This window comes from Talpa occidentalis, unplaced genomic scaffold (assembly GCF_014898055.3).
Source record: "Talpa occidentalis isolate TD23 unplaced genomic scaffold, MPIMG_talOcc4v2.1 talOcc4.6, whole genome shotgun sequence".
In the NCBI taxonomy this organism is placed as follows: domain Eukaryota; kingdom Metazoa; phylum Chordata; class Mammalia; order Eulipotyphla; family Talpidae; genus Talpa; species Talpa occidentalis.
Genome location: NW_023604972.1, coordinates 50194012 through 50219449, shown reverse-complemented (window position 1 = coordinate 50219449; position 25438 = coordinate 50194012). Strand labels below are relative to the sequence as shown.

Below are 25438 nucleotides of genomic sequence, written 5' to 3'. Positions count from 1 at the left end.
GGCTGTAACTGCTGAGTCAGGGATTTCCCAGAGCTGAGAAAAACGGTGTTCTGCAGACATGAGGATATAAAGCTTTGGGTAGATTGAAAGCATTCGATGTTTATTAGTTGAGCTGCAAGTGTGGGTTCTTGAAACTGAAAGTAAGTACATAATTTGGCCCTCCCTAGTCTGAATACTCCTCCTCCTACGCCTTGAGTTTAGCTAGTGCTTTAAGGAGAAAAATGAAAGGGGATTGGATGAGGTCTACTTGTCCTTAAGGGAGACCAAAGGCCATAAGTATGTGTGTAAATATGCTGGGGTAACTTCAGAGAGAGGAGAGAGTCAAACTTTTATGAATGGATTGGATGCTGGCAACTAGGTCATTTTCTGTTTTGTTCTGAGGGGAATGGAGTGTTGGGATTCCATCAATAGGACTTGGGCAAGGGTTTAAGTAGGGAAGAGACATTAATATGACATTGTGGGTGGGGCCCTTTGTTGTATATTCTTGTGGCTTCCATTGCTACAGTTATAATTGGTGTTGATGTTTTACACTTCTGCATTGTAAATGCCCATAAAGTGCCAGAAGGGATTCTTCTGATCAGGAAGAGCCACCTATAAATAGGTACTTTGGAGTCCCCAAATAACTTCAACTGCAAGTTATTGTCGTTGATGATTTTGTAATATATGTAAAGAACTCATTCAAATGAATAAAAAGATAGAACCCAATATTTTTTGAAAATGGCAAGACCTTAACAGGAACTTTTCAAAAGAAGGTATACCAATAGATAATGCATATATGAAAAGATGTTCAACATTATTAATTATCTGGGAATTGCAAATTAAAAACCACAATAAGCTATCACTTCACACCCACAAGAATGGCTAAAATTAAAAAGACTGACAATGACAATTGTTGGTGAGGCTGTGGAGCAGCTGGAACTCTCACATTGCTGGTGGGTGTATAAAATGGTTCAGCCAATTTGGGAAATAGTTTGGCAGGTTCGTGCAAAATTAAAAATACACTTAACCTTATGACCTAGCAAATTCCCTTCTAGGTTTTTATTCAAAAGAAATGAAAATATGTGTCTATAAAGAACTTGAATTTGAATGTTCATGGCAATCTCAAATGTGGAACTGGAAACTATTGATAATAGTCCCAAACTGGAAACAACCTAAATGTCCATCCACGAACGAATGTATAAACAAATTGTGGTAGATTGGTAGAGTGGAATATTACTCAGTAATAAATGGGACAAAGTTAATAGTAAGTTCAAGAATAAAGATAAATTTGCACAAATGTGCTGAAAGAAAATGTTTATAGTATATATTCCTTTATGTCATGAGTACATAATGTGTGGTTTTATTTATGTTGAAGTTCTAGAATGGACAAAAAAATAAAACTATAGTGATCTGCTGAGATCACTGGTTATATAGGGTGGGATTTTTGGGCAGGGTTTTGACTATAAAGGAGTATACTTTTCTCCAATTAAACATAAGTGGCAGAATTTTTAGGCAATATAATTTTGTGATTAAAATTATGAACCTTGGTGTCATAATGTATTTACTGAGTTTGAGTTCTGGCTCCACTATTTATGCTGTCTAACTTCTATGTCACAGTTATGTGACTGCAGGAAATTGTTTCCCTATCTGTAAAACCAGCATGATAATAATACTGCCTCAGAGTTGTTGGGATAAATAAAATTATGTCATCACTGGTACACAGTAAGCACTCAACAATGGTAATTAATTTTGGCAGTATTAGTAGTTGTCAGTGCTAACAAGTATAATTTTCTACTCATGTCTGTTACTCTTAGTTTCAGAGTGGGTATTACATTTTTATATTTTAAAAAAGGGAAGGAAAGAAAGAATTTCTATTTAGGTTACTACGGATCTTTGATGTTCTCTGGGCAAGTAAGTTATTGCTATGTAGTCGGTCATAAACATGATGTACTCTCTTTAATATGTGAAGATAATGATACTCCTTTATTGGGGGTTCTGCATCACCTTTGGCTAAAAGCATCATAGTTAGTTCTGATTTGTTCGGAATCTGCTTTATTGTCATTATGATTTCTTTTTCTTTATGCGGGCTGACTGTACACCTCTTAAATGGTTTCCTTTTTGACATTTTACATGGCTGAGGAGGATTTGAGAATCTTCTTAAAAATAAAGGTTTTTTTAATATGAAGTTTGGATGAAATAAGCCATATGATTTGCAGTTGCTGAGATGGATTACTCTATAAATTCCTATAACAAATTCATTTGAAGTATTTAATAGTTTTTTTAAATGGCGTAGTACTCTCATAGTAGTCCCTAACTCATTAGAGGTTTGAAGGTACTTCCCAATAAACACTAATGTTAACTCTTTATTTCTTGTGTGAATCAGCAGTTTTTAGTCTATCAATGGGAAAGAAAACATAAACTGGGAAGAAATAAGATGACCAGATGTGTCAAAGATGAAAAAGATTGAATGGGTAGTCTTTGAAAAGGAGTTCCCTGTGACTTGGTGTTACCTGAATGCAGTGTACTTTTAGATTGAGACATGGAGAATGGGAATGTTTGCTCTTAGTTTTGGTCCCATATAACTTTCAGATTCCAAATAAGCATTGGTAATATCCTACATTCAATTATACATCAATAAAACTGATTGTCATTTGTGTTTTTTTTGAATAATTCTTTTCTCCTTTAACTCTGTTTTGAAACCTAGTAATTTATTCATTTTTTTCAACATTTATTACAGCGCCTGATCAACTTTCTAGCAGAAGAACGATCATGGAGGTGGTGCCAGCTGAGGTGAATAGTTTGCTTCCAGAGGAGATAATGGACACTGGTATAACTTTAGTGGATGATGATAGTATTGAGGCTGTTATTGTTTCATCCCCAATTCCCATGGAGACAGAACTGGAAGAAATTGTCAACATAAATTCTACTGGTGACTCTACAACCACGCCCATTTCCACGGAACCAGTCACAGTGTACAGTAACCACACTAACCAAGTTGCAGTGAATACCACAATTACTAAAGCAGATTCTAATACCACAGTGAAACCAGCTTTTCCAAGTGGCCTTCAAAAACTTGGTGCTCAGACTCCTGTGACTATATCAGCCAATCAGATTATTTTAAACAAAGTATCACAGACATCTGACCTTAAACTTGGCAATCAGACCCTTAAACCAGATGGACAGAAGTTAATTTTAACAACTTTGGGCAAGTCTGGTTCACCAATTGTTTTAGCACTACCCCATAGCCAACTACCCCAGGCTCAGAAAGTTACAACTCAGGCCCAGTCAGGAGATGCTAAGTTACCACCGCAGCAAATTAAAGTAGTTACCATTGGAGGGAGGCCAGAGGTGAAACCTGTCATTGGTGTCTCAGCATTGACCCCAGGAAGTCAACTGATTAATACTACAACTCAGCCCTCTGTGTTACAGACCCAACAGTTAAAAACAGTACAGGTAAAAAAAAAAGGGGGCTTATTAATTTAAAGTGCATGTTAAAAATTAAATGGATTCTCAGTTATGTTTGTAGGGTGATTAAATGCATAGTTATTGAATTCTTTTGAATGTTGCTTTTAGTAATGGTGTGGTTTTTTGTTAAATTTGATATGTCAAATGCTTTTGAGTATATTTGCCAGAAAATTTAGAACTTAATTTTGGTTAAATTTCAAATTAGTGTATTGGTAGTTCTTTAATCATTTTTAAATGTATTTTGTTCTTAGTAGTAGTTTTACAAATTTGTTCTGCTGGTATAAAGATGCCAGAGAGTTGCTGCTGGATTGTTAAAAACCATTTAGACATGAATTTCTCAGTTAACAGATGACCAAAGTCCAGGAAAATTTGCTGCTCTGAGAAATCCTTGGAGCCAGCCAGTTCATACTAGCCAGTGTATGTATCTTCTCTGGAGTTTTCTGTCCACTGCCTTCATTTCATATTTGCAAGATGGAAAAAGCAGTACCATGTGATGGAAGGTAACATATAGGCTACAGAGTTTGACCAGCTGTGAAATGAAACCCTTCTAGCAATGAAACTTTGAAAAGGTTATTTATCTTTGAGTTTTTTACTTTAGTTGAAGAATGGCTATTTGATCCTAGAGAAATACACAGTAAAAGGTAATACTTGTATAGTTCTTTAAACCTTAGTATTCTTTAAAATGGTACCTATTATTAGTATGAATAGAGCTCTATGATAGAAGGTTTTGGACCATTTATAGGTGGTTTTCATGCCCAAATAGACCTTTTTAGGTCACCACTACCTTTCGAAATACAATGATTCACTTAAAATCTGGCAACACAGACACACTCCCTATTTGAAAGTGGTCTCTTAGAAGAAAGAACTTTTTAGAAAAAAGGCATGAGTTAGAGTACTAACACAGGTATATAAAGAAGTAGGAGGGTTTGAACAGCTATCCTCTCCTAACTGACATTAGAAATAATGTTTTGGTTATTATGTTGGCAAAGAAGTTAGAAACTTATTTTTCATGGGCTTTTTATTTAGGAATTTTATAAGATTTCTCAAGCGTTGTAATTTGCTCATGTCTCTTCTGCCACTATTAAACATTTAGTTCTTTTCTTTCTTGTTTGTTATCATCTCTCACTTATAGCTGACATTCTTTTACTTTTTTTGATGAAGATCTTTTGAATGTGATATTCTCTGTCTCCATCAGTATTATTCTCAACTTTTTTTTTGGCCATCAGTTTTGAAACTGTTTTTATTAGTTTACCAGTTTCATTGGCTTTGGGAATATGAGTCAGTCACATTCACAAGAAACTGATAATGTAAATCAGAATGTCATTTTTTTTGTAAAATGACATTCTTTTGTCATTTTGTATGTAAAAGTGTAATGGATATTTTTGTTTTTTTTTTTTTTTTGTAAAAGCCTGCTGGCTTTTGTTTGTAAAAGCCTACTGTTTCAATGACAATTTTACTTCTATCCACTACTTTTTTTGCTATAATCCCTCCTAAGTACTAACATTAAAAAATACTGGGGTCATATTCTTGTAGCTTCTTTCTGGATTGTTATTTTCATAAAACCTGATATTGCTGATTTTAAAAAAGACAATTGAAAACATATAACAAGAACAAAAGAAACCCCATTTAGAATATGGCTCTATGTGAGCAGTTATTTTAGCAAGTCAAATCTCAAAAGTAACCTGCAAGACTGAAGCACAGAAAAAAACAACTACATATCTATATGGTACCTTTTTAGGCATCAGAATATTTGGTTTAGTATTACACGGTGTATATGATTCTCTGGTTTTTTTCCTAGACAGTCCTCAGCGTTGTCTTAAATTTAATCAGAGTATTGAAACTGTTAGGGTATGGACATCAGGTAAGGGTGGAAGAAGGAGACCCATCTTGAAAAATGAAGGGAAGAGGTGACAGTTGAGGCCAGAGGCAGTAACAAAGAGGTATAGTTACAATTAATTACAGATATATAAACACTTTCCCGTGTTTCTTATGCATAGTATATAAGAGTAATAAATAACTAGCATTCTGGAATACCATAAATCCATACTAGTTTCAAAAGCTATCCAACGCAGTGCCAGAAGTTATGTGTATTATTTGATCACATACTTGACTGTCTTATTTGTAAATTTCCTTTTCTGATTCATTTTTGTCTTAATCTTCTGATTAGATAAATTTGTTAAAAATTATCCTTTATGCTTTGTTTTACTTAATAAAGTGATTTTGTTCTACATAGTGTAGAATTCATAATGCAAAATCTTGGTTCCTTAATGGAACTGGAAATCGTTATTCTCAGCTGTGCTCCACTAAAGAAACATAACTGCAAGGGCAAGTTGAGATTATTCATTTGAATAATTAATGTGCTTTTAGTTGTATTACTTGCATATTTTCCCTGATTGTGAAGATCACTTAAAAATAGGAAAATATTTAATATTTCTAAGACGACGTGACTGCTAAGTCAATAGATAACATATTCTCATTTATTTTAGGCCTGAAGACACAATTGGGAGCTATTTTTCTATATGACTCCCTAAATTGCATCAGTTTTTAAAAGTACAACTATGAATTTATTTGGATATATCAGTTTTGTAAGCTGGGTAGTTTTGTGTTTTTTTTTAAACTGGGTGTTTTTAATATTGATGGATTTCCTTGTGTTTCAAAAAGTGATTTGTATTTCATTTATAATTTTTGTCAGTAATATGTGCTGAGTGTAAGAAAGTAGTATATTTCTAGGTAAGAAAATACATTAATTTGTAATTTGAGCACACAGTTGATATTTATCAAGTTCTGTGATCTAGTCTAGTATAGCTTTGGGTTTATTTCTATCATTCAAGATGGCCATGTTTATTCATTTTGAGTCATGATTTCCAATAATTAATAGTACTTACAGGACTCAGTTTTTTTATTTGCCAAAAGATAACAATATTTAAGTTAATCTAGAAGTCTGTGATTTTTATCAGAGTTAAATTTCTGCTTCTGACTTTTAGAAGAAGCTATGTCTTTGCGTACATTGATAATTTCTATATGAAAAAATTAGTAATTCAGTCTTCCTTGATTTGTGGAGACTTTAGTGCATGTCCACAGTATGCCAATATATATCTTATGATTAAAGATAAATAAAATAAAGATTTTCCCTTCAAGGAATTTATAGTCTAGTAAACAGTATTTTCAGTAAATATTTCAGTCTTTGTCCTAGACTACTCTTTCTGTTGCCAAACTTATTTTTTGTATCCTTTGTATCTTAGAGCATTAACTTGTTCAGTTTTTCATTTACCTACTCTGATACATAGACCTAAAACTTTAAGATCTTAATCATAAGCTTATCTTTAATGTATGTTTGTATTTTGATTCCAGGGGTGAATGTAATTTTTCAATGGTGTCTTGATCATTTGCACTATACTTTTTAACTTACTCTACTTCATCTTTTTATTATTGAAAATTTATTTCAAAAAAGAATATTGCTATTTCAATGTTTTTATTATGTTTAATATTAAATAAACATTGCTATTAAACATTAAACATTTGGTTTTCATCATGCACATATCACAGGGACTAACGTAAGAATCTATGGCAAAATGTAAAGGTGTATATTGACTTAAGTGTGTGATCATATTTAATATTTTGATGATTGGTTCCATTTTAAATGTTTTCAACCTTAGTATTTAAATATATTTTGTTAAATAAGCTCATTTTACGTGTACTTCTGTATATTAATCTTTTGTCTAATTTCGGTTGGATAGGTGTTTTAAGGAAACAAATGGTCTTCATAGTTATTTATATATTTCAGATTGCTAAGAAGCCTCGAACACCAACCTCTGGTCCGGTAATCACGAAGCTGATCTTTGCAAAACCAATTAATAGTAAAGCAGTTACAGGACAGACAACTCAAGTATCACCACCAGTCATTGCAGGTTATATTTCTTTATAGTTTACTAAGCTATAAATTTACATGCCTTTTAGATTTAAAAAGGCTGCTCTACCACCTTGAGATGTTTTACTGCAATAAGTATGACTTATTATTATAAACCAAACTAGTTAATAAAATATGTTACATTTATTAAATATGTGCTTAAAACAAAATGCCTTTTCTCAAAGTCAGTTCATTACTTTAGTTTCCTTAGTTATTGGTAGGTTTTTACCATGAAAGTAATCTTAAATTCCAATAATACTTGCTAGCATTTCTATAGTGTTTGCTTCTTGTCCTGCACTATTAGCTCTTTAGCTATAGTGACATGTGTGTTCGTCTGATGATCTTATGAGGTAGGTACTAATATTCCCATTTTATCAGTTGGGAAATGGAGGCACTCAGCAAATGACTGAACTGGGAATTGAACCCACTCAGGGTCTCTAGAGTATATGTACTAAGTCTAATAGGTTTAGATTACATAATATAATTTTTCATAGTTACTGTTTGAATTTTTGGTCTCATTATTTTAATGAGTACATTTTCTATAAAATTATTTACAAATAGGCAATTGTCTTATTTGTAATTTACTTAAGTTGTAACAGAATTTTAGCTATATTACTATTACCAGCAAATTCTCTGGTGTGGCCCAATATTCTTTTATTATATACTTTGAAATTTGTCATCACCAAGAATTTATAAAACTGTAGAAATCTTAACTGAGTATTTCATTCCCTGTAATATTCTAGTTTAACCTTCTTTTGTATACCCAATCTGGCAATTCTTTGAAATCTGTGATGCATTAATCCTTCTACTTTCTCATCAATAATCATCCCCTTCTTTGCTGAAGTTCTTTCTCACACTGGAGTCTGTGGCCCTGTAATTACCACTCTCTTGAAATACCATTGATTCTCTTTTTATGTCTTAGTTAAGAATAGATCTCTTCTTACTCTTTGCCTGACAAGCAACAAAATGCTTCTAGAGAAAATCACAGTTATGGTGACTCGTCTTGAATTCAGAGCGCTGCTAACATTTGTTTTTTCATCAATTTGGAAGTCATTTCTAATTTACCTTGTGCTGACAGCTATGGAAACATCTCTGGATGGTACCTTTTGACTAAAAACTTTCATATGCTAATAACCCATTCCTAGAATGTAAACTAACCATCCCCAGCAAGCATGCATATATATGTATGTATGTGTGTGTGTATATGTGTATATATATATATATATATATATACACACACACACACACTGCTGTCTTTAATAAAAATTACAGGCAGTAGGCAGCTTTGAAGTCAATGGCAGTGATTCATGGTTTTTCAAGTCTTTGAGTTGTATGTAGGGAGGTTTCTCATTGTAGCAAGCAAGGGAAGATTGTGGTTTGAGTGTAGTGTTGGGTGAGTGAGTGCTCTTTTTCTCTTTTGATCCTTAGTACAGATTTGTGGTGTTTGAGGAGGTTGGTGTCTTCAGAACTGTCAATGGGAGGCAGGGATAGCCCCAGAAAAAAGATTAGGAAAGGTTTGGGTTTGGGAGTGATTCAGGAAGGGTTTTAGTTGACTGAAAATGAGCAAGGCTTGGATGTATTAAGAAAAAAAGGTGCATTAGCCCTCTGAGAAGTTTTGAGGTCGAGGAGGCTTACCAGGAGGAATGTTTTAGTCTTTACTGTTTCTTGAGTTTCAGAGAATATCCCTTAAATTTTTTTTAGTTACTGGGAAAGTTGTATGCTAAACAATTGTAATATTTGCAGAAATATCTGAATAAATTTTTGCCAATGTCAAGATTTCATCTCTTTTATTTTTGACATTAATGGATGTCATTGCTTGGTCTTTGAGTCTTATGATGAATGTCTTTGCTTGGTCTTTGAGTACATTAACCATTGCTTTACCCTCTAATTATAAACACATATTAGCCTACCAAAATGCATATAGAACCTATGAAATTTCACTAGAATTGTTGGCATTAAATTCAGTTTGGAGGGATAATTTCTACTGTTCACTAGTTCTTTATAGTCTTTTAAATTCAGAGAAGCCACAGATGTTTAACCACCAGAGAAGCTCTCTTGTTGAATTATCTTGTCACAAGAAGATTCTCAATCTTTTTATTGTAGCTAATGATCTTTCAAAGAACCTTTAAAAGGTTTTTAATGACTTGTGGATTTCTCATTGAAGATGAATATCTTTTCCTGCTTTTTAGTCAAGATAAACACGTTTGTATGTGTTTTACTGAAATGCACATCTTATCTTGATACACCCCTGTTGAAATTTTCCTAGTAGTAGCCATTTCTTATCCATTTCTTGACCTCAGTTTATCAGAATCAAGATCAAATGCTAGTGCTTTCTTAGCACTAAAAGCATTTATGAGCCTATCACAAAGCATTTTCACCTCCTGTCAGCTCCAGACCTACTGACTTAACTTATTTTAAGAGATCACCAAATTGACCATGTTCTCTCGGGTTTTTGCTGTTCCTTTGGGCTTATGTATCCTCTGAGCTTATGTGTCTTTGGATTAGCTCCACCTATGTTGGCAAATTCCTAGGTTTACTTGGGTACTCTTCTGGCCATCTATGTATTTCCATAAAACTTACACCTGCAAATACCAAACTATAATTAGACTTCTATTAAATTTCATAGTCACTTTTTATGTTTCCATTAATCATTCTTTATTATAATTAATGGTTTTTTTCTGTCTTCCACAGTAAACTTAGTATTTTTCTTAATGGTTATTTTTATTTATCATCTAGTTTTAATTATTTTTTTTTAATGGTGGTAAATATAAATACTTTAAATTGACCATTTTTAAGTGGTCAGTGGCATTCAGTACACTCACATTGTTCTGTGAGTGTACTCACCATCACCACCATTCATCTCCAGAACTTTTTTCATCTTGCGAAACTGAATCACTGTACTCATTGAACAATAACTCCTCATTCCTTCTTCCCCTCAGCCCCTGGAAAAGACTTTCCATCTCTAACATTTTAACTACTCTCTGTAACTTATGTAAGTGGAATCCTATAGTGTTTGTCTTTTTATGACTCACTGTCTTCACTCAGCATACTATACTGATGGTTCATCTATGTTATAGCATATGTAAGAATTTCTTTTTAAGGCTGAATAATATCCCATTGTATGTATGTACCACACTGATGGTAGCTCCTTTATCTGGTGTTTATCTCTTTCCAATAGCTAGCACAGTTTCTGGCACATAGATGTGATTTAGTGAGTATGGATTGTTGAATGAATATGTACATTATAGAGGCAGTATAGTGCTATGGGAAACTTGGGTTTTAGTCAAGACTCCTCCATTTATTTTCTCCAAATTATTGGGTAATTATATTATCTGTTTACCATACTTAGGTCTGTAAAATGTTAATGCCAACTACTTCACAAGACTTGAGGTGGTTAAGTGAGATGCAGAGGTCCTCATTTTCAAAGTTCACAAAGTAGAAGGTTGCTATAGTGGAACAAACATCATTAATGTAATAATATTCACTAATGAATTAATCTCTAATAGATTTAGTTCTTACTGAGATATGCTAGTTCCCTGCCTCAGCCTGTCTTGTTGGTAGCTTTTAGAGTATGTTTCTTAATTCTGGAGAACTTCTGACAGTAGAGTGTAGATGCCTTACAAAATGATTTCAAGGTGAGATTGTATAACTTGTATATATGTTTGAATCTGTGGGACTAAAAGCAACTAGGGATTTGGAGATTAGATAAGATAATCAGAAGAATTGATATCTGAATGAAAAACAAGCAGAATCCTCAAAAGAATAACTTGAATTTTAAAGGGTCTAAAGGATTCTTGGGGAAATTGATGAAATCTTGAAGTATTTTTGCAAGGAATGACCTATATGATCAGGTTGTACCCATCAACACAAAATGTTATACAGATTTTCAGAAGACTTCTCTTTGCCTCAAACACAACAGTTGATTTGTCCTTTGTTCATCCCAAGGATAACTGTAGTTGTAGTTATAAATTGAATTTTTGTTAAATATAATGGGAAAAAAAGTGAAGATTTTATCCTTAGTTCTCTTTTTATTTATAATGAAATTTTTATTCCTGTTTTAAGTGAATTCATTTGAAGTGGTCTTTCTCTGGTGTCAATTATCCTCAAGAATTGAGGATTTTCTATGTGGACATTTTCTGAAATATATGTAAGATCTAACAACTAATAAATTATAATAACCATACATGGTGAATATTTTATTACACTGGACCTTTATTGGTATTTTTATATTAACATAATGGTTGGTGCAGCTTCAGTCTTACCCATAGGTATTAGCTTTGGAATGAAGAACCAGCAAACTTTAGGGTGATCTTCTAAAACTATTTGATGTAGATTTATTTTATAAAATTGGCTTATTTAGCGGTGATGCAATTCAGGCTAAAAAAAAAAACACTGAACTGAAATTCATTAAAGAATATATCCATAAAATTAAATGTAATCATGTACTACAAAGTAACAGAAAAAAATTGTGTTTGAAATAATTTTTAAATTTGTAAATGTTAGATAAAATTTGATTCACTTAAAAGAAGCTATGTTGTTGTGGCATTATCTGAGAAAATGGCACAAAAGTGCTATCTAATAGCTAACAACTAATAAATAATAATAATAATTTTTGTCTAAAGAGAAAGTCTCTTTCCTTTCTCCCTCTTTTTTCATCTCTAGCTATACCTTTAAGTTAAATCATAGCATCTAAAGATGAGAGGGAATTTTAGAGATAATTTATTTTTCTACTTCTGCACTTTTTGGGTGCTGAACTCCATTTTAATCAGTGGATTTGGTTATTTAGCAATTGCTCAGGAAACTTTTCAGTGACTAGAAACTCCCTTATGTTGAAACAGTCATTTCACTGGAACTTTTCAGTAGAAGTTCTTTCTTAGTCCTAAATTGAAAATTTTCTGTTTCTGTGTACTTATGCTTCGTTCTAATCCTTCAACTGACAACCAGCATCAGTCAGAGTAATCTTGGGTTTCCTGCCATGATAAACAAGCTCTGAATCTTTAGAAGACTTTGTAAGAACCCAAAATTTTAGTATTTATTCAAACTTCATGTCTATTATAGGTTAGAAAGGGGACTTTTATTTAGCCACTCAAGGACCCAGACTGACAGATCTACCAACCTTGCATGTGGCAGAGAAAACAGAGTTTTGGGAAAGTCTTGCATAGGCAGCAAATGTTCTAGCCCAGAAATGATATTCATTACTTCTATGCATGACTCATTGCTAGGACTGGTCATATGGCCCTAAATTAACTACGGTGAGTAGGGTAGGAAGTACAGTTCTAACACCGCCCAGAATGGGTGAGAACCAGAATCTTGGTGAATGGCACTAATGACTCGTGTGTTTTTTCTTTGCATCCCTCTCTTGCCTATGATAAAAATTCCTTATACTTCAACTCATTGTAATATGATTTCCAATTCCCTAAGCTATTAAGACACACTCTGATTTTTCTATTTTGTTCCTAAAGAGTATTGCCCAGAAGGGAACACAGTATTCCTCTTGGAATCTGGCCAGAACAGCTAGTAGAAAAAAAGTTTTTTTTCTTTTGACAGTCTAGAAGTCGCACAGTGTAACATCAGACAGTACTTAAGTAGTTCAATAATTACTTGTCTTATAGATGTGGATTTAAATTGTATCTTGAAGGGTTTAAGTTCAAACAAGAAGAGAGCTATAGCATAGCAGAGAACAGAAACTGGTGTTTTAAGACTTGAATTCAGGTCTTCATTTCCAGGAGGTGTATTACATAGGACATATTTCTTAGTTGTCCTTAGCCTATTTTCTGATGGATATGACAACAGTGTTGATGAAAATGTATTGATGAGCAGAAATGTTTTTGTGAGCTTTATGTAAAGTGGTTAAGATACAGTGTCACTAAGAAGCATTGTTTTGCTCTTCTGCCTAGATTCACCATGGGTAATTAGGGACTCACATGTTTGAGTTTATAGATGGATAAATATGAATTAGTGATCTACAGTCCTTGGTGGTGTAGATCATCATCACATTCTTTTTTATACTATTATTGAAAAAAGTCAAACTGATGTGCTGCCTCTCATTTGCAGGTAGGGTTCTTTCACAGTCTACTCCCGGGACTCCATCAAAGACCATAACAATATCTGAAAGTGGTGTTATTGGATCAACTTTAAATTCTACAACACAGACACCAAATAAAATAGCCATCTCACCTTTGAAATCGCCAAATAAGGTAAAAAAGATTAGCCACAAATGCCAAATATTGTGGTTAATGCCTTTATTGTCTTACTGGTCACTTCATATACTAGTTTCATTATATTCCCAAACAAGTAATAGACATTCAGTAAATACTGGAATAATTTAATAATCAAGGATATATGACAGTTAACTAAATACAGAGTAACATAGTTATCATTTTGCATGCTAAAATAATTGACATGGCCCATTGGACTGTGGGTACAATAAAAATTTTTTGAATATATATTTAGTACCTTTACTGTTAATATTTGTGCGGGGTTACCATATTTGGGTAAGTCACATATAGAGTGATTTTATAAATATTAAATGTTAAATGCGACTTTTTAAAAATGAAATACTTTATGTATTCTGCCGAAGCTGTCACGGGTGTCATGGAGATCTGAACTTTCGCTGGTAACACAGTACCCAGACTGCTAGAAATTGCTATTAAATGCTGGTAACCATATTATCAGATATCTTAAAGCTTAGTACAATTCATTGAGAGTACTTGGTAATTTTTCGTAATTTCTTTTCATTTATTGTACCTATCATTTTACTCCTAGGTAAAGTAAGTAGTCTTAGCTCACTTTCCTAAAACATACAGGTAAAGTAAGTAGTCTTAGCTCACTTTCCTGAAACATACAGATGTCATTATACCACATGTTTGAAAACAGGTATTTTTCCCCCTCTACTTATGTTCATTGAGGAAAAGTTGATTTACATCATTGTATTTGTTTTAGGGGTATTTGTTCAAACCTCTAAACTATTTTTTCATATCATGCCCACCACCAAAGCCCAAATAATCCTTCACTGTGCTCTTTGGGTCCCTCCCCTCCCCCACTGTCACCCCACCACCCTTTCCTCCTGGTTATCTCAGTTTTGCATTCAGATGTCAAGGGTTTGTTATTGGCTTGGTTTTGTCTGACCCTTTGTTTTGTCTCTATATTCTACATATAAATGGACCATCCAGCATTTGTATTTCTCTTGACTTATTTCACTTAGCATTCACTTAGTTCCATTGATGTTTCTGCAAATAGCAGGAGTTCATCTTTTTTTATAGTTGACTGGAATTCCATTGTATGTTTATGTGTACACATACCACATTTTCTATTCCATTCCCTGTCCTTGGGCATGTAGGTTGTTTCCATTCTTTGGCTATTTTAAATAGGGCTGCAATGTATAGGAGTACTTATAGCCCTACAAATAAGTGTTTTTGTGTTCTTTGGATAGATGCCTAGGAGAGGAATTAATGGGTCATACGTTAGATCTATTTTTTATGTTTTGAGAAAACTGAAAATTGTTTTCTGGAGGAGTTAGACCAGTCTACATTCCCACCAACAGAGTATAAATGTAAGAATATTCTTCACATTCTTGCCAATACTTGTTTCCAGTCTTTTTTATATGAACCATTATCACGGGTGTGAGGTAGTATCTCAATGTGGTTTTCACTTGCATTTCCCTGATGCTAAGTATATAACGAACATTTTTTCATGTGCCTATTGAGCCATCTGTATGTCTACTTTGGAGAAATGTCTGTTTATCTCTTCTACCCATTTTTTGATAGGGTTAATTGTTTTCTCTCTGTTGAGTTGCTTGAGTTCTGTTTGTATTTGGATACCAGCCCTTTGTCACATCTTCCACTTATTTGTCAGAGTTGTTTTGACTATTCAAGATCTTCTGTATTTCCATGTGAATTTTAGTATTGTTTGTTTTATTTCTTTGAAGTGCCGTTGGAATCTTAATAGGAAGTACATTGATCCTACATATTGCTTTGGGTAAAAAAGGTATTTTTTTTAAAGTGCCATTGGCTTCCATATTTGTTAATGTTTTGGAAGTAGAGAAACTCCGCCGTCATGTGTAGTCACCTTAGGGCACGCATCATGAAAGCAAGCACTGTCCTCCACTATAGTCCATTGTTTGCTGTCTCCACTGTATTTTCATCCCCTTTGCAATGCCTCAGTTCTATCATCAACTTTCAAGGGTTGGTTTTGAAGTTTGTCTTTGTCTGACCCTGTGTTTAGTTTTTCTATGCTCCACATATAAGTCACATCATCTGCTATTTATCTTTCTCCTTTTGGCTTATTTTGCTTAGCATAATCTCTTTCAGCTCTATCCATGTTGCCACAAATGACATGAGTTTATCTTTTTTGATCGCTGAGTAGTCTTCCATTATGTATATATACCACATCTTTTTAATCCACTCATCTTTTCTTTGGGCACTTAGGTTGTTCCCATAGCTTGACTATTGTAAATAGTGCTGCAGTAAACATGGGAATGTAGGTTTCATTTTAAATTAGTTTTTTTGTATTCTTCAGATAGGTAACTATAATTGGAACCTTTGGGTCTGTGGCAGATCCATTTTTAATATTTTGGGAAGTCTGTATACTTTTTTCATAGGGGCTGGACCAGTCTACTTTCCCACCAACAGTGTAATAAGGTTCCTAAAAAAGGTTTGTTTTAAAGAACATATTCAAGTGGAAAACCAAGTGTCATTTTCTGTAAGAGCTTCCTATGTGAATCTGGAAACATATTGCCCTTTGTACCCAACTTTTTTTACTGTTCATAAATAAAGCAAACATTAACAGCTTGCCTTACCTTTTTAAAAAGTCTGGCTATTAGTTTCTATCTTAATGATACTTGATTATAATGTATAAATATGTCTGATACTACATCAGTTATTAAAATGGATTCTACCTGTATATATTAATAATTATTTCTTACATGGAATGAAGTCAATAGTTATATAAGTGCTTACTATGTGCTGTGCATAGTGATAGTCACTGGGGATAAAAGTATGAGTCAGATAGGTTTTAATTTCTTTTTTTTTTTTTTTTTTTAAGTGTCAGTCTTTTATTTATTTATTTATTTGTTTGTTTTTGTTTATACAAGCACTGGGTACAGTCAGAAGCGCGGGAGGGTGAGAGAATCCACCAGAGCCAGAGCGGGGAGCAGAACAGGCAGAAGGACCGAAGTACACTGCTGAGGGGAGCAGCGGGCGGCAGGAGAGGTCTGCGCGCCATGTGGGACCCTCCTCCGGTGGCCGGGAAGCAGCCGGGGATCGAACTGGCGCCGCAGAGGCCGCGGGCAGCTTCGCAACCCAGCGCTCAACCGCTGCGCCACCGGGGAGGCCCAGATAGGTTTTAATTTCAAGTAGTTTAGGTGAGAAGTTGTACTTAAAACATTAAAAATTACCCTCAAAATCATAGTGGTCACGGCTAAATTGATGAGCTCTGCTGTTGTGTCATGGAGGATTTATACAAAGGAGGTTCTTCTAGAAAGGTCTTAACCTTAAGGATGCTTTAGGTCTTAGCTGAGCAGAGGGGGCTCCCTTAATTTAGCTAATATTTTACACAAATGTATAAAAGTGTGGCTTTTGTAGGAGATATATTGCTTTGGTAGTGTGAGAGCCAAGGGTGCGAGGTTAGATGGAAGGTTCCATTACTTTCAGGGCAGATGGGAGTTTATTCTTAAAGGCTTTGTGGCTTCTTGTTGCTTCTAGGGCGATGATTCTCAACTTTGTCTACACTTTGGAATTACCTGGGAACCTTAATAAATGCCCATGCCTGGTTTTCATCCCCAAGATGTTTTAATTATTTTTCAAGAATTTGGCCTGGTATTAATACTTTTAAAAACTCCATATGTGATTGTAATGGGTGACCTGGATTGAGAACCACTGCTCTATGATAATGAGACTTGCGTTTTAAAAAAGATGACATGTGGCATTATTGAAAGATAGTGTGGGGAAAGCACATCTGGATCCTGAGAGAGATCAGTTAGACTAGTGATTCTCAACCTTGATTGCATTTTAGGGATATCTGGGGGCTTCTTAGAAAAACTAGTGACTAGTGTCTAGGTATTAGATTTAAAATATGAAAGTTAAAAAAAAAAAAAGGGTAGAGTGCCTCCCTGGTGGCGCAGCAGGTTGAGCACAGCGTTGTGAAGCTGTCCGCAGCCTCTGAAGCATGGGTTTGATTCCCGGTTGGCCAGGGAGCTACCCATATGGTGTGGCAGACCTCTCCTGTCTCGCCTGCTACTCCCCTCAGCAGTGCTTTCAGTCCGTATGCCTGTTCTGCTTCCCACTCTGTCTCTGGGGAATCCTCTCACCCTTCCATGCCTCTGGCCTGTACCCCAGTTCTTGTATATAAGAATAAATAAATCTTTTAAAAAAAAAGGGTAGAGACACTAAACTAGATTATTATAATATTTCACATTTGAGCTGACTTAGTAGCTAAAGGACAGGAAGGGAGATGTATTGAAAGGAGTTTAAGGGCCTCCCTGGTGGTGTAGGGGTTAAGTCTCAGCTCTATCACACTGTCACTGCCATGGCCTGAGTTCAATCCCTGGCCAGGGAGCTAACACCAATATGGCGCAGCAGACCTCTCCTGTCTCACCCACTACTCCCTTTAGCAGTGTATTTCAGTAGATCTGCCTGTTCTACTCCCCACTCTGTGTCTGGTGAGTCCTCTCAACCCCTGCAATTCTGGTCTACACCCTAGTTCTTCTACACAAAAAATAAATAAAAACAAAAAGAGGAAAGAGTTTAAGACATAGTGGCTAGACATCAAGGTCTTAGGGAGAAGGAGAATCTAGGATGATTCCTAGATTCCTGACTTACATAACAGAGTACATGCTGACATTATCGGCTGGCAAGACTGGTATATGGTATGCTAATAGGAACTAGCTTTATTTTTTTCTGTCCTTGACTTTCATGCATTTTGGAGGTCATTTTTAACTCTAAGAATTAACCTTAGTTTAAATTAAATTTAAGGTATTACAGGTATTACAGTCTAGTCAAAAGTTTACATCTAGTTCAAAGCTTCCTCAACTCAGACCTAGTCATGACTCAGAAGAGCATTGTAATTTTCCTTCACTCTTCTATTGCCTTTCTTTCTGCTTTTGCCTACTGATTACAAGGAAGATTAGATGAGAAACGACAAAGTTTTATATGACTGGTGCTATTGTAATCTAACTGCAGGTGCCCTCTGTGCGGCAGGTGTGTAAGTGTGGACTTTTAGAATTGTACGTTTAGATAGTTTTTTAAAGACCCCGCTGGGTATGTCCCCCTTGTCCACTTGACTTTCGTGGGTGTGGTGCACACCCAGCTACCTTTGACATTGTGCTCTTAGCTCTCTCTTGCTTCCTATATCCACACTACAGTCTGTCATGCTGAGTGCTTTACTTGAGAAGGAACATGTCTTTGGTCTATCAAGGTGTTTTAGCCCTTGTACAGCATTGACTGGACTAATGGGAAACCTACAGGACCCAGCGGTAGAATTCCAGCTTGTCAAACGCTGTCCTCTCTGTCCTTGCCTTGCCATTGTGAAAATTCCAGCCAACCTCTTATTTTCAGAATTCTCCAGGCTGGGATCAGTGTCTGTGTTCACATATGCTCTAAACTCCTGGGCATATGGTTAGGCTTTCCTAAGAACTTTCTTCTTTCACTCTGGTAGCTAGACCAAGACAGGTGTAAGAGTTTATCTCAGTATGTTGTCAGCCTTGTCAGATAAAGGCAACTAGATGTTGTGTTAGCATTCGTTTTGATATAACTGTCTATGCCAGAGGTTTTCTTGGCGAATTTCCAACTTTGTTCTCATTGCGGTATAAAGCCCTAGCATTCACTATTTTATAAATTCATTTCTACTTCTAATCTATTTTGTTTTATTTAATTTTTGATATTTTGGAGGCAGGTTATGTGAGTGCTCTCCTTAAGAAAGTCTGGCATGGATGTCTTGTCCTTGTATGAGTGTTTTGAGATGTTTATTTGTAGTTCTCAGCTTTGGGGCCTCACTTCTGCCAAATTTTGATAAAGTAGAAAAAAAATAGCATTATCTTCTTCAGTAGAGAGGGAATATTGAAGGAGTACCTGGTTTGTGCAGAGATGTGTTTGCTTCTTACAGATGTTTATCACTGAAATGTGTACTCCCTGATTATCCAGTGGAATATGTCTTGAGGAAGCTGAATATAGGTGGTGGCTAAAGCTGTGCATTTAGATTAGATCAACCAGGGAGCTTGAGATTGCATGTAGAGTAAGAAAAAAACCAGGAGCAAACCACAAAATGTTGAGTTAGTAGAATAAAGAAGTCAGTGGAAGAAAAGGATTGGTCGGAGAGGTGATAGGAGACTCTATAAAAAGTTGGAAGTGAAGATGATTTCAAGAATGTCACTGGGCTATATGTTATCAAATACTAGAAAAGATAAAAAGTAAGATTTTGCTGGAGATCTCCTTGTTCCTTTTGATCAAAAGTGGTAGAAAGGAAACCCCTTCCCTCACCTTCCCTCCTTGCCAGCATTCACAGTCTGACCACCATCTGCCCTGACTCTGCCAGGACTTCTTTCATCATTTATCCCTGTTTATAGTGGGTACCACTGAAGACCCAGAATCCTAGATTATCTTTCATTCTGCCACATCTAATCTTCTTAAGGCTATCAAATCCTCTGTCTCCTTTCCTTCCCATTCCCAACTCTTAAAATCTTTGTGCGGTGCCCTCTCGAGTTCATAGTCAAAGTAATCCCCTAAATCCTCATCCTCTACACTGAATGTTTTTTTTTTTTTTTTTTTTTTTTTAAAGATTTATTTTTATTTATTTATACAAGCACTGGGTACAGTCAGAAGTGCGGGAGGGTGAGAGAATTCACCAGAGCCAGAGAGGAGAGCAGAGCAGGCAGAAGGACCGGAGTACACTGCCGAGGGGAGCAGCGGGCGGCAGGAGAGGTCTGCGCGCCATGTGGGACCCTCCTCCGGTGGCCAGGGAGCAGCCAGGGAATGAACCGGCGCTGCAGAGGCTGTGGGCAGCTTCGCAACCCAGCGCTTAACCGCTGCGCCACCGGGGAGGCCCTACACTGAATGTTTCTTTTATCTTCTTGCTCTAATGGATGCCTGGCTCTTTCCCTGAGAATACTGCTTTCCCTGTAGACCTCTTAAGTGATAGCTATATTTCTCCTTCATATCTTATACTAGAGCCTGGAAAGGGGGTTCGGGAGAATAAGTGTCTGCCTTGCTTTTTCTCATAACAATTTTTGGACCATTGTCCCCCTTTTTTGCATCTTTGTAATTAATGTTACCAGATTCATTGTTGGAAGTTGGATATGTCTAATGTTTTCTCAGTTTACTTGATATTGTTATTGTCTCTTACTGTAAGAAAGATTACTTCCATTATATTTGTTTTCTAAAGTAATCCTCAGTTTTTTTAGTAGTTATTAGACATGCAAATAAGCATTAAATGAATGGAAATATTATTCTGCATGCAAAACTTTGTTCTTGCTTCAGTTTTAAGCAATGCTGTTTTCCTTTACTTCCTGGCATTTAATGCGTCTTTGTCCAGTGATACAATTCTTATCTTTTAGTATTGTTTTTTTCACATCATATTTGTGTTTATTTCAGAAATATAGTGTGGTTTTAACATTTAAAAATGTATTGATTGATAGAAATGTAAATGATTGACAAATTTAATTAAAAATATGTTCATCTAATTTTTTTTAAATATTTATTTATTTATGCATACAAGAGCTGGGGTATAGGCCAGAGGTGTGGGGGGTGAGAGGATTCACCAGAGACAGAGGGGGGAACAGCAAAGGCAGATCAACTGAAATACACTGCTGAGGGGAGCAGCAGGTGAGTCAGGAGAGGTCTGGCCGGCCGGGGATGGAACTCGTGCTGCAAAGGCTGCAGACAGCTTCATAGGTTGCGTCTTAATCCCTTGTGCTACCAGGGAGGGCCCTGTGTTCATCTAATTTACATTAATTTAAAAAATGGAGAGAATTATATGACAATCTCAAATATATGCAAAAAAAATTCTGATACTATACAACCTTCATTTTAGTTAAAATTACTGGAAACAATAAAAATAGGATACTTTCATAATTTGAAAAGGGGAGAAATACATGAAACTTCATGTAATGTTGCAATATTGATCAAGGATATCCATTTTTAGCAATAGTTCAATTTTACTGCAAGTCTTGTTAAAGCAACAAATCAAGAAAGAGAAGTAAATGGCAGAAGGACTTAAAAAGAAGTAAAAAATTATAATAATTTACATATTACATACATTATTATATACATGTAAAATTTAAGAATTTCTATTAAACTATTAGAATGTGTGTATATAGGGCCTCCCTCATAGCTAGGATGAACTCTCAACTCTGTCAACTCTATGACCTGCATTTAATTACAGGCCAAGGAGCTAAACCATATGGCACAGCAGACCTCTCCTGTCTACCCACTGCTCCTCTCACCTCTGCCTCTTCTGCTCCCCACTGTGTCCTGGTGAATCCCCTCACCCCCTGCACCTCTGGCCTGCACCCCAAAAATTAAAAAAATTACACAAAAAATAAAAAAAAATGTATAAATTTAGCAAGATGATTAGATACAAAATGAAATCAATATTACTATATCATTTGCAGTTTATATAATTGTAGATATGATTGGACTCAAATGTTCCATCGTACTAGTTACTTTCTCAGTGTCCCTTCTGTTTTTGTTTAACTTTTTCCCCATCTTTGGATAAATTGAATATTTTTTTGTGATTCTCTATCTTCATTTTAACTTCACTTTTTTTTTTTTTTCTGCTGCTTGCTTGAGAGTCACATATGCGTTTTTGTCTTACCCCAGTCTACCTTCAAACTTTCATCACTTCATGTAGGATAAGAACCTTACAATAGAGTGCTCCCAGTTCCTCCTTTCCAACTTTAGTGGTATCGTTGTTAAACATTTTACAAACACCATAATACATCTTACTGTTTTTGCTTTATACAAAATTACTGTTTAAAATGGCCAACAGACATATGAAAAAATGTTCAACGTCCCTTATCAGGGAAGTGCAAATTAAAACCACATTGAGATACCACCTTACGCCAGTGAGAATGGCACATATCAAAAAAGCAACAACAAATGTTGGCGAGGATGTGGTGAAAAAGGAACTCTCCTACATTGCTGGTGGGAGTACAAACTGGTCCAGCCACTATGGAGAGCTGTCTGGAGGTTCCTTGGTCTACTAAAAATGGAGCTACCATAGGATCCAGCAATTCCACTCCTAGGGATCTACTCAAAGGACACAAAAACATTGATCCGAAAGAATACCTGCACCCCTATATTTATTGCAGCACTATTTACAATAGGCAAAACCTGGAAACAACCCTAATGCCCAAAAATATATGACTGGATCAGGAAGATGTGGTGTATATACCCAATGGAATATTATTCGGCAATCAAAAAAGATAAACTCATGCCAGTCACAGCAGCGTGGATGGAGCTAGCAGGAATTATGCTCAGCGAAATAAGCCAGAAGGAAAAAGAAAAATATCGTATGGTTTCACTTATAGCAGGAATATAGGGGAACCAAATAAGACATTGGTGTAAAAAAATAATAACAATACACAACATAACAAAGCAAAAACAGACAATTATAAATCAGAGACATACTGCAGGGAAGGAGGAGGGAAAGGGATCAGAGGGAGGGAGGGAGGAGCACAGTGGACTGAGGTGATGGTGGCCTGAGGTGACAGGTGCACTGGTGAAGGAAACTCTATGGGGACTACACCTGAGCGGGTGGGAGAAAGCAAATATTGTCTAAAAATGAACAATGATGTAAAAAAAAAAAATAATTAAAATAAATAAATAAATAAAATGATTAAAAATAAGGAAAACATTTGAACCATATCCTACATGCTTCCTTTCTTTTTTTTTTCTTTTTTATTTTTAGGTCCAAATCTCAGTCTGATTCCAAACTCTTCACTAGAGAACTTTAATATTTATTTCTTTTTTTTCCTCTACTGCTTCTTTACTATTTCTTTTCATCAAAGTCTGCTGACAAATTCAGCTTTTGTTTCCCTGAGAAAGTCTTATTTTGACATTTTTTTTTTTTAATAGAGGCATGTTTTATTTATTTGTTTGTTTTGTTTATACATGCACTGGGGTACAGTCAGAAGCGCGGGAGGGTGAGAGAATTCACCAGAGCCAAAGTGGGGAGCAGAGCAGGCAGAAGGACCGAAGTACACTGCTGAGGGGAGCAGCGGGCGGCAGGAGAGGTCTGCGCGCCATGCGGGACCCTCCTCCGGTGGCCGGGGAGCAGCCGGGGATCGAACCGGCGCTGCAGAGGCCGCGGGCAGCTTCGCAACCCAGCGCTCAACCGCTGCGCCACCGGGGAGGCCCTCGACATTAATTTTTAAAATATTTTCACTGGGTAAAGAATGCTGGGTTGCCGTTTCCCCTACTACTTTAAAAATGTCACTCCATTGATTTCTGGATTGCCTAGTTTCTGGCTAGAAGTAATGCTGTAATTTTTCCCCTTTCTGTATGTAACGTGCCTTTTTTTTTTTTTGCTGCCTTCAAGAGTTATATTTGGCAGATGTGTGCTTCTTTGCTGTTGCTATTTTTTAGATATATATTTAGCTTGATTTTTAAAGCTTCTTAGAGCTATGATTTCTTGCCATTTGGAAAACTTTTGGCTGCTATCTCTTCAAATATTTCTACTGCTTTATTTCTTTTCATTCAAAACTCCAATTTCAAAGATGTTAGACCAATAAAGTTCTACAGATCTTAAATGCTCTATTCTGTTTTCCTTCTCCACTTGTTCTGCATATGTGTATTTCCATTTGGATAATTTCTATTGACAGCTTCAAATTCATTGATTTTTTTTTTTTTTCCCCTTCAAGGGCATGGAGTCTACTAATGGGCCTATTAAAGAACTTTATTTCTGATAATGTATTTATTTGATTTCTAGCATTTCCAATTGGTCCTTTCTTATAGTTTTCATCTTTGCTGAAACTGCGCTCTTTTCATTGTATGTTGTCTTCCTTTCCCACTGTATCTGTTAACCAAGTAATTATAGCTATTTTTAAAACCTTATCTGATGATTATACTATTTGAGGCATTTCTGGGTCTGGCTCTCATGGAATGACCATTTGCATTTCTTCTTTTTAATTTTGGGATTTTTAAGGTTATACATCTAGGGTGGGGAACCTTGTTCCTTGAAGGTGGCCTGTTGATTCATATCAACTCTGATGAGAAATATTTTAGTATAGTGGATTTTTGGATATCTGAAGTTCAAGAAAATTAAAGGTTTGCAGAACTTGGATCAAAGAAATGTGGGTTAGAAACCTACAAACCCCCCTCCTACAATTGTTGGTCTCAGAGTAAGTAAATATTCCTGAAGTATAAGACCTGCTTACACTTTATGTAATACTGATGTGTACTCCTCCCCTCTAATGTTTTCATGATTAAAGAGGTAGTACACCCAATTCCAACGTGTGTGTGTGTGTGTGGGTTTTCCCCTCACACCACCGTTTCTGAGGAAATGTCCATAAATCAGAGGTTCCCACAATGACCTCCTTAGATTAACCGAAGTTGTTGATTCACTGCTGCTTCTGTTGGGTAGCAACTCTGAGAGTTACTCACAGAACTCAGAGAATCTCTAACTTTTTTTTTTTTTTTTTACCAGATTACTGGTTTATTATAAAAGGATGTATTGCAGGAATAGCCATCTGGAAGACATGCACAAAACATGCCATGGGGAGAGGACAGCTTCCCTGTGCCCCCTGGGCACAGCATTCTTCTCAAATCTCCAAGTTTACCTATTCGGAAGCTCTCCAGAATGGCTCCTTTTGGGCTTTCTTAGAGGCTTCATGACTTAGGCATGATTGATTAGCTCATTATCCATTTATGATTGGGTCAGTCTGCAGCCTGTTTTTTTCTACTTAGGGGGTTGTAACTGAAAATTCCAGCCCTTTTCTGATCCTATTGGTCCCTTTGGCAACCAACTCCAAAGTTACCTCATTAACATAACAAAATACCTTTATTAATCTCATAGTTTAGGAGTTTTCCTACAGCAATGGAAGCTCTGTGACAGAAACAATGACCAAGCATATTTTTCTGATTAAAAATCATATCA

The 25438-nt window shown here is 35.7% G+C and overlaps 1 protein-coding gene across 9 annotated transcripts in view; it reads left to right on the top strand.

Annotated features, from left to right (window-relative positions):
• Positions 1-25438, top strand: part of LIN54 (lin-54 DREAM MuvB core complex component) — an 89596-nt gene that overhangs the window by 23960 nt on the left and 40198 nt on the right. For 7 of the 9 annotated variants that reach the window (XM_037529042.2, XM_037529038.2, XM_037529041.2 and 4 more), the window contains exons 2-4: positions 2717-3432; positions 7229-7352; positions 13406-13548. In XM_037529042.2, the coding sequence (XP_037384939.1) occupies positions 2749-3432; positions 7229-7352; positions 13406-13548 (951 nt within the window). In that variant the 5' untranslated portion in view covers positions 2717-2748. The remainder of the gene's footprint in view (positions 1-2716; positions 3433-7228; positions 7353-13405; positions 13549-25438) is intronic. The other 2 variants (XM_037529045.2, XM_037529044.2) reach the window with 1 other exon arrangement.